Source organism: Gadus macrocephalus, chromosome 14, assembly GCF_031168955.1.
Source record: "Gadus macrocephalus chromosome 14, ASM3116895v1".
In the NCBI taxonomy this organism is placed as follows: domain Eukaryota; kingdom Metazoa; phylum Chordata; class Actinopteri; order Gadiformes; family Gadidae; genus Gadus; species Gadus macrocephalus.
The window spans coordinates 7,012,371-7,024,438 of NC_082395.1; the positions used below are offsets into that span (position 1 = coordinate 7,012,371).

The 12,068-nt window shown below is 42.5% G+C and overlaps 1 protein-coding gene across 1 annotated transcript; it reads right to left on the reverse strand.

The window, feature by feature from the left end:
• Positions 1-289: 289 nt before the first annotated feature.
• Positions 290-3,062, reverse strand: LOC132471854 (zinc finger protein with KRAB and SCAN domains 2-like). The gene is made up of 2 exons (XM_060071175.1): positions 2,349-3,062; positions 290-521 (listed from the first exon to the last, which is right to left on the reverse strand). The coding sequence occupies exons 1-2, from the start codon at positions 2,710-2,712 to the stop codon at positions 307-309; spliced, it is 579 nt and encodes a 192-aa protein (XP_059927158.1). The 5' UTR covers positions 2,713-3,062; the 3' UTR covers positions 290-306.
• Between the last annotated feature and the right edge of the window lie 9,006 nt (positions 3,063-12,068).

Here is a 12,068-nt window from a genome sequence, read left to right on the forward strand (position 1 = left end):
TGGGTCCACTCCCCTGTGGCCCTTTTATGCATCAGATGGTTGAACAGTCAAGCTTGATATTGTTTACATACTTGAGGACTGTGCAAATTGTGTTTAGTTGTAATGACTAGAGTCCTGAATATGTAATGGATGTTTTCCAAATAAAACAGGTTTCTCTGCTTTATATTTGTCTTAGGGTTTCTCAAATCTGCAGTTTGTGTGAAAACAGGTGAATAGTGCTTATACATTTGTCAAAAGAGGAGAAATGTAGTTAATGTAATAGTTTGGGGGCGTGAAAAGGAACTTGTGAGAAAGTCTGAAATAGTTTTAATTAAATTGTGCTCGGTGAATAACAGACATAATTTGTATTTTCGCCTCTGAAAGCTTCTCGGGTTCGAGGGACTGGAGCATGGGGGCAAGACTCAGAAGAAAGAGCTCCTCAGGATTGGGCTCCTTTAATCGAGTGGAGAGGCTTGGGGACTGATAGGCAGCCCTCATCGCTCGCCTTGATCCTTCAGCTGGCGAGGTGAGGTGAGGGGTGGCTGTGGGGGGGAAAAACAGATTCTTTAGAAACATGGGGACAATATCTCAGTATTTCAATAAACAATGGAAACTTGGCAGAGTAGTCATTAAAGTTTCACAGTTGCTCAATAAACTCCAGAAATTCATCTTTGTTCAAATTAGAGTACAATAGAGTTTACTCGAGCACTACTAAATAACGCTCATTCTAAACCTTCTGTATCTACAATGTGCCTAAAGTGTGAATCTACAGGAGGCTCTCTGGGTGAACTCTTGTTTCTGCCACAGCGACTGACGTTACTAAATGCACATTAGTATATCGGTGACGTAATTCATTTAATTGGGACGCGCTCGCTAGAGAGACCTGACTGACCCCCTATGAGACTCGTCAGGACAGAGGGGCAATTTAGATATCCTCTTAGGCATTATCACAGAGCGTTTAAATTGTGTATTGCAGTACCCATAAAAGTATGTTATACACGTTATATATAATAATTGAATTGCCGAATATCTCAAATAGCCATTTATAGGAATACAATTTTTACTAGGTTTAATGCCATTATGAATATCTTAAAGGTGACATATTATACCACCAGGTGTGAGTGTGATTAGCCGTTTTGAAAATCAGCCTCTTCTGACATTACAAGTGGGCGTGTCCACCTAGATGTGCGAAGGATAGATGAGTAACGTTTGCAACAGTCCGCTTGGTAGGCTGGTAGACTATTCTGTCCAGCACAGATCTAGGTGGACATGCCCAATTGTGATGTCAGAAAAGGCAGATTTTGAAAACGGCTTGTAAAGGCTAAATCACACTCAGATCTGGTAGCATAATATGTCACTTTAAATATAATTGTGAATAATGAATCACAAATAAGGTAAATGTATAATAAATGTGTGGGAAGTTTAAATTTTAAGGATTTAGGGATAGCTTCTATTAAGTTTTGAATAGTATAATCAAAGCTGTTGATATCTGGAATTACTATCTAAAATAAGAATTTTAACGTATATATTTGTAATGACCATTCTGACTAGTGAGTGACTTATTCAAAGTTAAAACGTTAAGCCTACAGTTAGTGTACTGTAGTGCACTAACTGTAGGCTATCTGAAACGTCTGTGTGGTAGCCTGGCTCCGCCCGCCTAAGTACTTAAAGGGGACCTATTATGCTTTTTCGACTTTTATGAACTATAAACGTTGTTATAATGATTGATAGTCATGTTTAACCATACTAAATGTCAAATAATGACGGACATGCATTTCGACGTATTCCCTGCTGACAGTCTGGGGTGGCTGTGCAGAGCGTTTGCGATTCAGTTGTTCACATTTCCGGGAAAACATCTACGTTTTCCCGGACATCTGCCGCTCCCCCATATGCCTGGTCAAACTGCCCGTGCGCGCGCTTCAAGGAAGGTAACCAATCACAACGGAGATGGGTTGGCAGGAGGGGAGCGAGGGGGCGGAGAAGGACGAAACCGAGCGTTGGAAGAGAAGGCTGAAAGCGCCCAGATGAGAGGAAGAGTTTCCCGAAAATCGACATCGTTTTTTGTGTATGGTTAAACATGACTATCAATCATTATAACAACGTTTATAGGTCATAAAATTCGAAAAAGCATAATAGGTCCCCTTTAAGTTCCGCTCAATTTTCACATCCCTTCAGTACTACTCTGTGCATGCAAGTACGAGTCTGATAGTAGTAGGCCTACCATGTGTGGCAAATGTTTAATTATGGCAGTTGTGAAGTATTCGGCCTCTAATAATTATTACTTCCAACTAATATATATTTTTTAACATCACAATTCATAATCAATATGGAAAGTGAACAATTGATGATGTTGGACTGTTGGGACTTACCGATAGGTTGAAACTTGGATTCCAGCATGGAGTTGGCCGTGTCGAGCTCTGTTGCTTTACTCTCCAGTCGGTGTCCGTAGATAGCGTCCATCATGTTAAACCACTTCCACATCTTCCTGTAGTCGCCATTCTGGTTGTTGTTGTCTTTAGCCTTCCGATACTCGGCGCGGAGCTTCTTGGATTTCTGGCGACACTGCTCAGTGTTCTTCTCGAAACCTGCATCCAACAATTTCTGAGATACCAGCTGGAAGACCTTCTCATTCCTCACTGCTCCATCCAGATCCCTCTGAACGTCTTCCTCCCCTAAGATGCAGAGGAACGTTTCCACCTCCCGGTTCGTCCAAACCATACCTTTGCGAGACATTTCCGTTGTCCAGAGATACCTCACGGGTACTGTGTGTGTTTGTTTTAATCCACTGTTGCCCGGAAGTTACGATTCTTTCGACCAATCAACGAACGGGAGTGTGTAGCTCCACCTTTCAGCTCCACTTCTTGGTACCCCAACGGAGTAGTACTGAAAATATAGCCTCGTTAACATCGAGCGGAGCGGCTCGGTTCGGCATAGTCCGCCTAGATTGGCGTTCCCATTTCCAAAAGTTGGGCAGTGTTCCCAAAATAAGGGCGCTGAGACGTTTCTATTTTCAGTACTCCTCCGTTGTGGAACCAAGCCGTGGAGCTGAAAGGTGGAGCTACAAACTGCCGTCCGTTGATTGGTCAAAAGAATCGTCACTTCCGTGCGACAGAGGGATACAAAATAAACACAAGCCGTGGCTGTTTCCCAAAGTGAAGGCTGCAGCCTTGCTAGGACGCGTCCTTGCTAGTCGCGTCCTATGGAGATGAGACTAGAGTGCTAGCTCGAGTGCTTCCTAGCGTTTGTAACGTCGGACTTTGGGAACGACTTGGTAGTGTGGAAGCGCTTCCGCTTCCGCTTTTTAATACTGCGTGTCCACTGTCCGCTTGTAAACACATGTGCGCTTATGAATAAAACATGGCAGCAATCAAGCTGATCGATATTTATTTGACTTTTGTCTGTTATGAATGCGGTCATGTCTCCTTCGCATGGAGCCTATTTGGGGAAGTCACAAAAGCTTTGTTGTGGTTGATCGAATTGTCTTTATTAAAAGGAAAATCCATTCAATTTTTATAAAACTAAGTGAAATTGTCTGAGAACTTAATTCATGCATCACATTTACAGTACGGTTGATTACTATTATGCAGGGGGAAAAAGACAAAAAAGAGATGATAAACGTGTATATATTTGGATATATTATTTAACTGATCTGATTCATTCATTTATATATGCCTACAATCTACCAGTGCTTTGAACACATAAGTATATCATATAAAATACAATTATATACGTTCATTAAAAATTACAAACATTGCAAATGATCGGTTGTGCATTAATTTTACAACATTGGATAGTGGCACTATCCCTTCCACCGGTAAACAAATGTTTGTGCGCCACCCTAAGGCGCACAAAAGCCTCTGTTTGCTGGGCGGAGTCAAACATTCCGTTTGATTCAACACAAATATAAATAGGTATACATAAATAATGTAATCTTGTGAGCGAGTAAATTGACATTGGTGACAGTGGTGTTTAACACCAGCTACGTCCATGCAAAATATAGCAACGTATCATTAAGCTGCAAAAACGTTTGAAAAGTGGCACAGGTCTTTAGGCTTGATTATTTGCATTAACATGATGAATCTATAAAAAGCAATACGGCACAAAATATTTCTGAAAACTAATATAACTTCACTTCGTTTGAACGTGTACTACTCTGCCATTTTCAAGAACCCGCCCAGTGAACGCAGAGGATTGTGGGTAGTTTTGGCTCGTCTAGGATGCAGCGATGCATCCTTGAAAAATCTCGGAATTCTCAAAAACAAAGGACGCAAAAATGGCGCGGCTTTCGAGTGTCCTCAACATTGGAACAGTGCTTGTCGGCGTTCTATGACGTAGCGTCCTTAAAAGGGCGGCCGTTGAGCATGCTTCCTTGACATTGGGAAACAGCCTCGATCTCGCCGTTTCACCAAGCATGCATCGGAGGTGGCTCGTGTGTGCTTGCATTCGCTATAAATCCCAGGATGCATTTCGCACTCGCAGCAGTACGATGGCGGACAATATGGAGAAGACGCACAACTGTAGCTTAAGTTACTCTTAACTTATATATTTATATAATATAATAATAATAATAATAATAATATAAGATAATATATAAATATATATAAAGTCGTGTGTGTATAGCTTATACACATGACAGGACACGCATATCTTTTAAATTTTTATTCATTCAGAATATTTACATACTATTTGAAAATGAAAGAGGCTGGGATTTTGTTTTATATCATTTGTTGATATTGTTCAGTAGTATATGCCTAAATGAGGCCGTAGCACAGTTAACGGACGAGCAGAGGTGGTGACGTCATCGAGTCCGCTGCTGTTCCAATCGCAGGTACGTACTCGCGTGCTCGCAAGTATGTGGTTGAAGTACAGACTTGCCAAGTACGTGCTTGCAAGTCATCGAGTCCGTAGTACGCGTGCTAGGAATTGAGAAACGGCCACAGGCTGTGTCCCAAATCCTAGGACGCATCCTTGGAAGGCTGCATTCGAAGGATGCGTCGACGCAGATTGCGTCACAGCGACGCGCCAAGTGCTGTCCCAATTCCAAGGGTCCTACAAATGCGGCCTACGAATGCAGCCTTCTTTTCCCTGATTTGAAGGATGCATCGGCTGTATCCTTCACGGCCCAACGTATCCCTCCCAAGATTCATTGCGCACTCAATCAATGGAGATGGCGGAGAATGGCGATTTAAGTTATGCATTTAAATCAGGCCCCCAGGATAGTCGCATACTTCCGCAATCCACCAGTGCTCAGAGGCCAAGCCTGGTATTGCAGCTGTTTAAGCTGCCTGTGGACGGGGGTCCGTCATTTCATGTGGCCCAGAAGTAGATATCGCCGTCCACTCCAATACAAGTGGGGAACAGGATTGTGTCTCCGCAAAAAATGTCTGGATATCAATCAAAGGCTCATAATTATATTTCTACCCTGTTCTAAAAAAATGTAAGTTTTTTCTTTTCAAAACGAATTGTGTGTTTGGTCAGTAGTTCAGTTGGTTGGTCACATATGTTGGTTTGCTGTTCAGGTTTGGTTTGTTGCATTTTGTTTGGGTATTTCCAATATGGTAAAGATGGTTTGTGGTTCCCAGTATTTGTTTTGTCTGTCTGGGTAAGTTTCCTCCGTTCTGGCTCGGTCGGTCCTTGTGATTTTGGTACTGGTTTTCTGTCCAAACCATATAATCGCACATTTTCTAATCTTCCATACGCTACACTAATCCCTTTACAGATTTCATGATACTTACTTTATTCTAATAAAGAACTTTATCCCTTATCATGTGTGGATCCCGATCTTTGCTCTGACCCGGGCCTCGTCTTAATGCAGCCAAGGAGATGGAAGAGCGTTATGAATAATTATTAGATGATTGTGTTGTACAATGAAAGACAGTAAAGATTCAATATGAATGGCAAAATGAGGATGGGATTTTATTTGAACAATAAAATATGTGTTGGGCAAATTATAGAGAGGCTGAGATTATAGATTTCATATTCAAAAGGCGAAGGGGTGAAAAAATTTAAGAAATATATTTAAGAAATATAGGCCTACTCAAAGCCCAAATCATTGATATCATACCCTATCCAATAATAAAGAAATTTGAATTTGAATGGTAACAATTCCGTTAAATCCTCGTGTTAAAAAAGTGTGTTCTTTCTGATTAGCTCTTAATTGAGATCACCTGTCACGCACCACTTTATTAAAGGTGAACACAATGGGTTTGGTTTACTTTTCGCATCGGCCTGTGTCAATCGAGGTTGAGTTTAGTGAGGGTTGAAAGTTTTCGATCTAGATGGCAGATGGCAGATCACTATTGTCACTTTATACAAACTGAAAGTATGCGTTGTTGCGTGTTTGTTTTTGTGGGCATTTGACTGAACAGCCCAGACAAATATTGCTACCAACATGGCACTTCGAAACAGACCACCGCAGTGAGTAAAAGTTATTTTCCTTTATTAATTGTTGACGTTTTTGGGCTGTCTCCTCAGACACAAGCCATCAGTATCCCTGCTCTTTGCACCTTGACATGCATGTCGCCGCTGTTTGTTAACCTAGCTTTGCTAGGCCCAAAGGGGGGGCCCCCTTTGGGCCCCCCCATACCAACTTAGTCTTCAAAGGAATCTAGTGCCATTGGACTCCAGTGTCTTCATCCTCGGAATACATGTGTATGAATGGTCCACCGAAGGGTTGATCTGGAAGCCACCACGGTCCACGCAGTAATCTGCTGCGTGGGCCGTAGGGGCTTCCAGAGCCATCTTTCGGTCTTGGTCAGGATTTGTTACAGTTTCCCTTCAATGTAGCAGGCTACGGGTTTCTGAAGAAGCCTGCTTTACGTAGCATTGGAGTACAAATATTGTGCAAAATGCTCATGTAATTGCACTAGCACTAGTAACCTGTAGATTAGCTTAGTTTAACGTCATTCCGTGCTGTCTCTGTCAAATGTGTGGCTTACTTTAAGTCCACAAGGCCCTCTGGTAAACCACGTTGGAACACCCCTGGACAAGGTGATTAGTCACTGGGTGTGTGCTAAAGTTTTGTTCCATTTTTCACTAGTTGGTTGAGGTTTGGTAGAATTGTTTGGATGCTAGCGACGTGATGGCGTATGTACAAGAGCCTACCGTGGCCAGGCCACAGTTGTGACGGCCGCGGCCAGATGGCCTAGTGTGAGTGCAACCTTGATTGCATTTGTATACTGTTTACGATTGGATGTTTATGCAATTTGGCTTAATTCATCCGCAGTAAAGCTGCATTTGACTATTCCAGGGTCGTTTTGTACAGGCTTTCAATTGACCATGTTGACTAGTTTGTGGGATTTTATTTTATTTTTTTTACCCTTGCTTACAATCCAACGGTTGTGACCACTTATGCAACTGGGCTGTGAACCTTGCTATTCGAGTTGCATATTTGTACACGCAAGCTTGTCTATTTCTATCGCCATCACTAACACTAGCTTCAGCATTTCCTTGTAGGCCATTAGCTGACTTGTGTATTGGAGCGAGGATTTGGGTATTTTAAGATGCTTGAAAACCTAAAATAAAGCAAAATGCGTGTCTGGTGTGCAAGAGCCAATTTGTTGGCTTTCAGTAGTCGAGGAGTTGCCGTAGGTCGTAAGCCATCTGGAGGTTGTGGCAATGGAGGCTTGTGGTAGATCTGCCATCCAAGAAAGGTTAATTCTTCTGAAGCATGATTAATAGTTTAGTAAATTGATTGAATCTATTCATATAGAACTATAAAATCCAAGACTGCAGCCAGTAACTTGGATCGCAATATGTGGAAAGTATTAGTCTTCATTTGTAACAACAGAATAATTAACATGACTAACTGGGTTTCTTCCATTTTCTAACTAGGGGGACTTGACTGGTGAGTCTACTGGATTAATCAGTGGCGGTACTTTGCCTAACAGATTTGATGGCATGACTACAGGGTGACAAAGACAATTATTCCTTGCCTATCAAAAGAGACTTCTAAAACATATCTGCTAGAACAGTTCCTATACTTTTTGTATAATTTGGTCATGCTGCAAATTTACTTTTTGTAGTTGCTCCATATTTAGTTCTTTGACAGCCTCACCTGCTAGAAAAGTCTATTCAAATCGGCTAAATATAATGAACTAAATTAATAGCCATGAAATGTTGTCACTCATACTAATACAAATACCCTCTTTCAGTTGGTGGTTCAACACTGATGTCTCTCTAGGCTTGAGGGAGAGCTCACAAGTAAATTACACGAATGTCCTGGAGCAATTGGGAATACACTTTTATTTAGTCTACCTGACCAGGGACATCTTTGAACTATAGGTCACCTAACCCAAACTTTTCACTCTTGTTAGGTTGTCCTTTTCTCTTGTTTTAACCCGAAAGGGCTGAAATATCAACATTTCAGGAATTCTGTTTGGATAATGTGCAAAACTTGTGGCTTCACTAATAAAAAAAATTAACAAATGTATTTTTCTTAATGTGGTTAAACTATTTAAAGATTGGTATGCTAAATATTTCTGCTCAATTTGTGGTCAATGAAACTCTGACATTTTTTAATTTGATTAAACACAACTATGGGTTAAAGGTATTTGCTTTGGGCATCTTTTGATATTTTTAGAATCTAGCTCCATTGCCGTTAGAAATGGTGTCTCCCAGCGCTGCAAAGTGCTTCCACAAGTTTAAAAAAGAATGGGCAGAAAAGGAACTGCCAACTAAATCTATTTAACATGGGTAGAAAGTTTCCATGGAAGCTCTTGGCTGCTGGTTCCCAACACAGCTCCACTGTTAGCCTGTGACCTTGCGTTTAACTTTTTTCGACTTTTGGTGACTTTCACAAAAGAGAAATGAACTGGTTAATACAATAAACGGTACCCGTGAGGTATTTCAGGGCAAGAAAATGTCTTGCAAAAGTTTTGATGGTGTAAACGCGGCATTAAAGCGGGCTCAGCCTTTTTCAATATTTTGTTCCAATCTGTCCTCGGGTAGTTTTCTGACTATGTCGGTCTTCGGGTAGTTTTCCTACTATGTTCTGAAGAAGCACGCACGGAGAGTAGAATCATTGTTGAGTTTATGAGAAATGATTTCAGTTAATGTATGCATGAATCAATGTACTTAATACTACTATCAAGTACATTGATTCGTAATGAAACCGCTAAGGGTCTAAATCAGATTCTCTACTTAAACGCTGCGTCCAAAAATGTTTTGCTTTTAGTATTTCTCATGTCATTCCAAGCTTGTGAAAACGTGATGCATAACAGTAGAATGCTCATGAAGATACGGGATCAATCGCACCGTATTGATTCAGGATGTTCATTTTATGTTTCTATACGGGATGATCCAGTACATAGGCGAATGCCCATACACTCCTCCTCCTCTCCTCCTCTCATTCACGCTCCCTCTTCTAGCTGTCATTGCTATCCCTTGTTTCAAATGTGTCAACTCCCCTGTTGCCATTTAATGCATCAGATGGTTGGTTGAACAGTCAAGCTTGGTATTGTTTACATCTTGAGGCCTCTGCAAATTGTGTTGAGTCAACCCTGCTGGGTTAGGTGAATGTCGAATGTCAAAATGTTATGTCAAAAAATCTAGAGACCTAGCGGCTTGACTCATCCACTCACAGCACGCTGGGATGCAGCAGATTAGCAAACCTGCTAGCAACATGTTAGTTTAAGCAAGACAAGGCAAGGCAACTTTATTTATATAGTACTTTTCAAACACAAGGCAGACTCAAAGTGCTTCACATATAAACATTGTCATACAATAAAATAAAATAATAGACAAGTAAAAGAAAACATATGCAAAGAAATTAGTAAAATAGAAAGTGCAATGTATTTAAGATCAGATCAACAGTCTCTCTGGAACCCACGTCGGGACTCCAACCCGACCTAAAGGAACTTGGTACTTTCTCTGGGACTCCAACCTGGACTCTATTCTAGGACTCTAACCCAGATTCTAGGACTCTAACCCAGACACACGTCGGCACTCTAACCACGAACCAAAGGCCTTATTCTGGGACTCCAACCCAGACAGATGTCGGGACTCTAGGTTGCAGAGCCTAGAAAAGTAGGTGGGTTAGCTGAACTAGTTTGCCAGGATGATGTAGCACGTAACGTAATGCTCACACTGAGGCGCTGTCACACCAAAATTGTAATAATAACCAATCGGAGGAGAGCCATTCTAACCATTCACAGACAAATCAGAGGCGGTACTTGCCCCTACCATCCTACGAAAAAATTATTTGCTTGTGGGATCCTAGGTTCCCTGGTCACATACAAGGGCGGCAGTAGCTCAGGAGGTTGGCTGGTAACCTGAAGGTTGTTGGTTCGATCCCCGGCTCCTCCTAGCTGAGTGTCGAGGTGTTCTTGAGCAAGGCACCTAACCCTGACTCTTAGCTCCCGACAAGTTAGCTGTCGCCTTGCATGGATGACTCCACCGTCGGTGTGTGAATGTGAGGCAATATTGTAAAGCACTTTGGGAGGCCAATGGTTAGAAAAGCGCTAAATAAATGCAGTCCATTTACATTTATTTATGCGGGGAACATAGGACCCGGGGAACATAGGTACGCTCCCGCTGCGAGCACTAAAACACGAGTCTGACATGGCACCTACATCTAAGGGTACACTCACACTTGGCAAGTTTGCCTGTTCCGTGCTGCAGGAAGATTCAGCACGATTCCCCCCCTCCCCAAACCCCCCGCTGGCCCGTGGACACACTGCTCCCAAAGGCCGTGGCCTGGGCACGATTGCTCCTTCATACATACGTCGTAATACGATAAATATGTAATCACCAAGCGTGGTGTCCAGCTGCGACTGAATGCTGTCGTCGGCCCAAATTTCAAGTAAACACTCGACTTCACTATTGCACCAACGTAAACCCACTCGTAAACCGCTTGCCGGCAATGTTTATAATGATTTTTGTGGGGAAGAAGGGCATGGACCTGTAAAGAAAGAACGGTCGCGCAAGGACTACGTCATCCAGCTCACGTTGCCTATCCGCGCGTGTCATCTCATTAGCATCTGTACTTTGGCCACGGCACGCCTCTCCCAAGTGTGCCGTGGCCAAGGGGCTGTTCCGTGCTGGAATACGGATGGGGTGGTCACACTAGCCAAACGTTCTAGACTTTAGTATGTAAATAAGTTTGGGCACGGGGCCGCGGCCCTAGTGTGAGTGGCCCCTAAGTGTACTGTGGTGCTGAAAAATCGCTAATTTCACTAACCTCTTCAGAGCATATTGTTAACCAGACTCCCTCTTAAATTAAGAAATCGAAAGTGCTCAGAACAGGATTTATGAATATAAATTTGCTTTCATCTAAAGCGCTCCTGGTCCAGGATTAAGATAGACATCCTGGGCCTATAGTGAAACTGGATAAAAACCAGATGAGTTTCTAACGTTAAACGAAACTACTCCCCCAACTACGCTGGCTCCCAATTATCTAGAGAATTTAAACTTAAACTGAAAAAAAATAATCCACTCATTGTTTGAGGTGATCACTTTCTGCTCATGAATTGCTCGTTAAACAAAACGAGTTTCAGACTCATTCGTTTTAGCGACTTAGTGGTCTGATCTTGTTACGTATTCAGACAATGTTTTGCTTATTGGGGATTTCAACATTCATGTGAATCCCATCTGATTCCCTTACAAGGGCTTTTCTGTCCATTACAGATGCGCTTGGCTTTAAACAGCTCGTCCAGCACCCAACCCACATCAGTGGAAACACGCTGGACCTAGTCTTGACCCACGGTGTTGACATCTCAGTCCTGGTAGTCTCTCCCTAAACCTCGGCTTTATCAGACCATTTTCTGCTCACTTCTGAGGTGGTGGTATTTTGCCCCTGCGACGACCACCAGGCTTCTTAAAGCTGTCGTCACATCACCCCTGCCACCCCTACAGCTATGGCAGATAAGTTACCCCTTTCACTTTCTCTGTAACCATAAGGGCTCCGTGGATTGTCTTATGGATGATTTTAGAAGTGCCTTGTCTGCTGCCATAGATTCTGTGGCTCCAGTTCGAGCGATCAATGAAGAGGGGGGGGGGGGAGACGTGGCCTGGCGTCAATTGACCGCTTAGCGCAGTGTGCGGCTCCTACCACTAGGGGGTGGTAGAAAATATGAAAGAAATAATAATAA